General features: G+C 56.9%; 1 protein-coding gene across 2 annotated transcripts in view; it reads right to left on the minus strand.

Moving 5' to 3' along the window:
• SH2D3C (SH2 domain containing 3C) overlaps positions 1-5668 on the minus strand; it is a 23604-nt gene that overhangs the window by 12664 nt on the left and 5272 nt on the right. For both annotated transcript variants that reach the window (XM_005421320.2, XM_031057217.1), the window contains one exon: positions 3884-3923. In XM_005421320.2, coding sequence (XP_005421377.1) covers positions 3884-3923 — 40 coding nt within the window. The remainder of the gene's footprint in view (positions 1-3883; positions 3924-5668) is intronic.

Consider the following 5668-nt stretch of genomic DNA (forward strand, 5'->3'; position numbering starts at 1 on the left):
GGCTCCGGGGAACCGAGAAGCGGCACCTCGGGGGAAAGCGGGACCCCGGCTGTCCGCGCCCTGCCGGGGAACCGGGAACCGGCTCCTCCGAGGGGAACCCACGCTGCCATGGCACACAGGGAGCCGGCATCCCTGAGGGGATCGGGCACCCCCGCTGCCTGTGCTCTGAGGGGAACGGGAACCGGCTCCTCCGAGAGGAACCGGCACTCCCATGTCGCAAAGGGAACAGGCATCCCTGAGGGGATCGGGCACCCCTGAAGGGAACCGGCAATCCTATGTTGCAAAGGGAAGCAGCATCGCTCAGGGCATCAGGCACCCCGGCTGCCTGTGCCTTGAAGGGAACCGGCACCTCTGAGGGCATCGGGCATCCCCGAAGGGAACCGGCACCCCGGTTACCGTGTCCTGAGTGGGACTGGTTCCTCTGAGGTGACTCAGCTCCTCTGAGGGGATCAGACACCCTGAGGGGACCCAGCACCCCTTTTCTGCCTGCTCTCCCAAGTGATGCCTGTGGGTCAGGGGCAGCCTTGTGCCCTATTGCCCATCCTGTCTTCCTTCACTCCTACATGGTGATACCTTTCTGGGAGATACACCAGTGCCCACCTCACATGGCGGGGAGCCAGCTGCCTGTTTCCTGTGTAGGCTGTCTCTGACTTGTGTTTAATTAAGGCTCTGCTTCGGTTTAATTAAGGCCACAGTATCACGTATGGGATGTGCAAGGCAGCACTGATGACTCAAAGCATTGCTCTAGCTTTGACTCTTGAATAAATCCCCCAAACCCTGCCTGAACCCACTGCAGGGAGCTGTGCTGGAGACAGGCAGGGGCTCCCTCAGCCCTGGCAGTGACAGGGACCTACACCTTGCTGTTCTCCCTCCACATCTGTCCTGCACTGCATGGCCTGGATTTGGCTGTGCTTCAGTAACTGGGGGCTTCACCCTCCCATCTGCAAAGCGTGTCCTGGCCCAAGGAGGAGCCCCACGCCTCCCAGGCAACACTGTGACCTCGGAGAGGCCACCGACCACAGAACCCTGCAGCCTTGCTGCTAATTAATTCAAACGAGCCCCTCACATCACCAGGCAAGGAGACAGCATCTGAGGCTGATGAGATACAGGTCCCTGCTTGAGCAAGCAGCCCTTCTGCGCAGAACAAAGAGCTCAGAGGCGCTGGCCGGGCTCTCACTCTGCCCCTGGATTTGCAGGGGAGAGAGGAGACAGGAGAGCAGCACGGCTGAACAGCAGGACAGGGCTGAGGCATGGGAGAACTGGTGGCAGCACACAGCCTGGGGGCAGGGAACATGGGGCAGCAGGTCCCACGGGTCCCACGGGTGCCTGCAGCCCCACCAGCATGGGCAGGGACTCTCCTCCTCGCCTCCTGCCTGGGGACAGAGCAGATGGCACTGTGCAGGGACATGCTGCTCCAAAAAGATGCAATAGTGAATCATCCTCCTGCCAGGGCTTCTCCCCTGCGATGGAGCTTCTCCCCATGATTTTCTACCAAGGATTTCACCAACAAGTGAGTGGGAACTTCACAGGGTGCAGGGTGAAGTCCTCCAGCTGTGACTGTGCTGCCCCTCCTCACAGGGAAGCTGAAAATCCCTGACTGAGCTCTCACAGGACATGTGACAGCTTTACTGCTTGCTGCTCTCCTGACGGGTAACATCTTTCTGCAGCTCCTTCACCTGCACAAAGGGCAAAGCTGGGGTGGCTGGGATGTTGAAAGAGAGAGCTGGGTGTGCAGATCCCCAGGCAGCTTGGAAATAGCAGCCCTTAGGCTATTATTAAAGCACATTAATTACCAAGTGCTTATTGATCCTGGCTTTCCAACCCTCTCTAGCTCCCGGTTACACGTCCAATCAGGCCAGGCTTGGTGATAGGAGCACCAGCCCTGGCCGTTTTGCAGCTGAAGCTCAAGGGCTGATGTTTGGCAGATCCTTGGTGCCCACCTGGACACAGACCTGATTGTCAGCTTTTGCTCATGGGGGTTTTGCAACACATCCTCTCCCTCTTTCTGACCCTCTCCTTCACCGGCTCTTTTCTTCCTGTCTTTCCTTTGCTCACCCCTCACCAGTGTTTCCCCTCTGCTTGTTTCCCTCCCAGCTACACCAACACCAGTGGCAGATCCCAGCCCCATCCTCCCTTGCCCCAAAGGCAGGCACAGCAGGATCTGGGGCTGAACACTGCTGGGTGCTGAGCACCCTGCAGCTGCACGGGCTGGCAGCCAGGCACAGCGCTGCAATCAGCTGGAGTGTCCCTGTCATCCCGGTCACTCACACTCTGGATAATTACTGACTTGACTAAAATAGCTGCTGTCACTGCAGCCATCAGTTGCTGCTCTGACCAAAGGGAAGCGGTGTATAAATCACAGCCCGTGGGCTGTTTCTGGACACCACAGGGATGGATGAGAAATAAAGCCCAGATAGCTGAGGTCTGGGATCTGACTGGATGGTAGGAAATTCTCCTGGCTCACCAGAAAGTATTTGATCCCAAAGGCAGAGCCACATCCATTGCTCCCCACCTGCATTGTTTCAGTCTATTAAATCATGAGCCCTAAAATGTGTCCATCTCTGGGTGCACACACTGACAATGCCAGGGAAAACACCCCCAATTATTCTGTTCCTCCCCTCACCCCCTCCTTGCCCTCACAGGACTTGCCTGTGTGAGCAGGAGTTTCTCTGCATATTCTGAGGTCCCCATACCAGGGCCCTGCCCTGCAGAGGCCAGTGTATTGGCTTTGCAGGGGAAAATGAACTACATCACAGCCAGACCCAATACGCCCAGTCAGAGCTTTGTTGTCCTGGCACAGGTCCCATTCCAGCCCTGTGAGCTCCCATTCTGCCAGTCCCACATGGCTTAAGGGCACAGAGAGAAGAGCATCCCACCCGCAGGGTCACTCTGCTACACAACAAAAACCTCATCTGACCCCACTGCCCAGAGGCTGCCAGTGCCAGGCTCGACATGTGGGGTCCTCATTAGCCCCAGGGATGGATGTGCAGGGACGTGACCCCTGTTGGAAGCAGCAGATGAGCTCAGGGTCCAGCCAGCTCTCTCCCAAGTTTGCCAGTTGGTGCTGCCACATGGGGTTCCCACATTTCCATGTCTGGCTACAGCCACCACCAGGAGCCCCAAGTCCAAAAAAATGAAGGTGCAGGGGCTCTGTGCTAATTAGACCACCCAAGCTGGGCACCCCAAGTCACTTCTCAAGAACCCCATCTGCCCAGTGGCAGACTAGATTAGATCCCCACTGGGCAACTGGACTCAGGAAGCTCCAACTCTCCTTAAACAAACACCCCAAAGGCCATGCCATGGAAGTGCCCAGTCTGCCACTTCAGGGGGTTTCAATGCTTTGTGCCCAAACTTCACAGCACCCCTGCCACCACTCCTCTGTGCCTGCCCCACCGTGCCAGCAGCCTCCTGCAAAAGGGCCGCTCTCCTCCAGAGCCGGGCGCCTCACTAATGAATTTCTGGCCAGACATGAAGAGTCCTCAGGAATGTTAATAGTTTGCTGGAGGATAAGCAAAAGATTTGGAGAGATTTACACCAACTTTCATGTGACAGCCACGAAAGTGGCTCAAACCCTTCCGTTTCTTTACGTGGGGGCGGAGGGAGGAGGCTGCGTCTGTGGGCGTTCACAAGGATCTGGGAACATGAAACGCAAGCAGCTCCTGTGGGAACAGCACTGGGGCGACCACGTAGGGTTTGTGTCTCCTCTGTCTTCCCCGGCCTTGCCAGAAATATCTTCCAGGGGCAAAGAGAGAGCCCAAATGGGAGGAGGGGTGCAGAACTGAGCAGCTTGCTGGTGTAAGGCCTGGGCAGTTCCAGGGCCACCATCCCCTCTCCACCCCTGGCACCCAGCTGGGACAGGATGTGATCACACTTTGTGTCTTACCTTCACGTATTCACTGCCAGACTCCAGGCCATCGTGGTGGCTAAAAGGAAGAGGAACAATAAAAATACATAAGAAAGGGCAGTAAGTTGTGACATGCAGGTCGAAGGCAGTGGTGGCACAGCTGGGGGAGCTGGGGTCTGTGCCCCTTGTCTTGCCACGGTGCCAAGAGCATGGCCATGGTTTTGGGAGAGGCTCCCAGGGCCCCAGCACTGTTCCTGCCTGCTCTGTGCCCACTCTCAGCACAGGGCTTATCCTCCCTAATGCGATCAGGGGAGAATGAAGCCTTTTTAGAGGATCTCGCCCCAAATCGGCTTGGGACCGTGTGAGCTGAACCAGGGAGACTCAGCAGCCAGGCTGGGGTCCCTGCAGGTCACAGTGCTGGGGGATCCATGGCCAGGTAGGGGGCCCTGTGTCCTGGCAGAACTGCATTCCCAGTAGGCAGATGTTGGGACACACCGCCCAGACAAGCATTTTTGACTTTATGGCTTTGTACAGAATTCAAACTCCCACCAAAGCTAGGTCTGAACTGTGATGTCCTGACTGGGACTGCTTTTCATGCTCTTATAGGTCCAGATAAGTGTCCATATGGAAGGGTCCCAGGGGAACAGAGAGTTCAAAAGGAGAGAGGCTCTAACAGCCTGAGCTGGGATGTGCTACCTTGAGGTCTCACCTTTCAGAATAAAATACAAAAATCCAGATGTCTTTAACCAGAATGCAGAACCTGTTGCCTCCCCAGTGCCAAGCTTCAGAATGGACATCCTGCTGTTTGCCAAGGTTGCTCACCTGGGCACAAGGCAGCAGCAGGGGCCTGGGGATGGCAGGCTGCCACACCAGGACAGGCAGCTGCAACTAAGGAATAACCAAATCCAAGGTCATCATAGACCTGGGATGTCCCTTCCTGGCAGGAAGGATCACATACGTCAGACACATACGGGAAACTGCTGAGGGTCTTGCACACAACTTCTCTCCGAGACCCACACTGGGAGCAGCCCTGGGGAGCCAAATTCCTCTCTGTGGGCTCTCTCCAGGTGGAAGGTGGTGCCTGGTGGCCTCCCCAAAGGGAAGCAGGGACAGCAGAGGCAACCACTGCCAGACATTTTTCCACTGGACATTGCCCACGGCATTACAGCGGGCTGTGACAGAGTCTACATCAGCCCCTTGTAGTGTCCAACCATCCAGAAGACAATTCCCACTTCTGGAACCCTTGGAAGTCTTTAAAAAATGTGTGGATGGGCACCTCGTGCCTCAGTTTCCCCCTCTGTAGAGCTACCTCCAGGGAGGTTTTGGCTGCCAGAGGGGTCTGCAGGGAGTGTCAGGCAGTGCCTGTGGGAGCAGCGTTTCCCCTGCCTCGAACACGGCATTTAAGGACACGGCTCACTGGTGAACACAGCACGGCCGGGTTGACTTTTGGACTCAATCTCCGTGGTATTTTCCAACCTTAGCGATTCTGTGATTCCCCAAGCCCACACTGCAGACCACATCCCTTGGTGTCCTGCTTGGGAGGGGGGAAAAAGGGGCTGGAAATCAAGCCCGCACTTTTTTGGAAGTGAAGAAAATAGCAGAGCATTTGGGAGCAAGGATGGATGCAGACTCCCCCGGGCAGCTGCGGGCTGCCTGCCCACCCCGGCGCTGCCTCTCCAGCCTGTTTGCCCTTCACACGCTGCAGAGCTGCCTGGTGCTGCGAGAGCCGTGAGAAAAACCGGCAGGAGGACGGGGGGCCTCTGGGCAGGAAGTCGGGAGCATGGGAGCAGCTGGGAGACGCTGGAGAGCCCGGGCAGGAGAGGC

The sequence above is a fragment of the Geospiza fortis genome, unplaced genomic scaffold (assembly GCF_000277835.1).
Source record: "Geospiza fortis unplaced genomic scaffold, GeoFor_1.0 scaffold27, whole genome shotgun sequence".
In the NCBI taxonomy this organism is placed as follows: Eukaryota; Metazoa; Chordata; class Aves; order Passeriformes; family Thraupidae; genus Geospiza; species Geospiza fortis.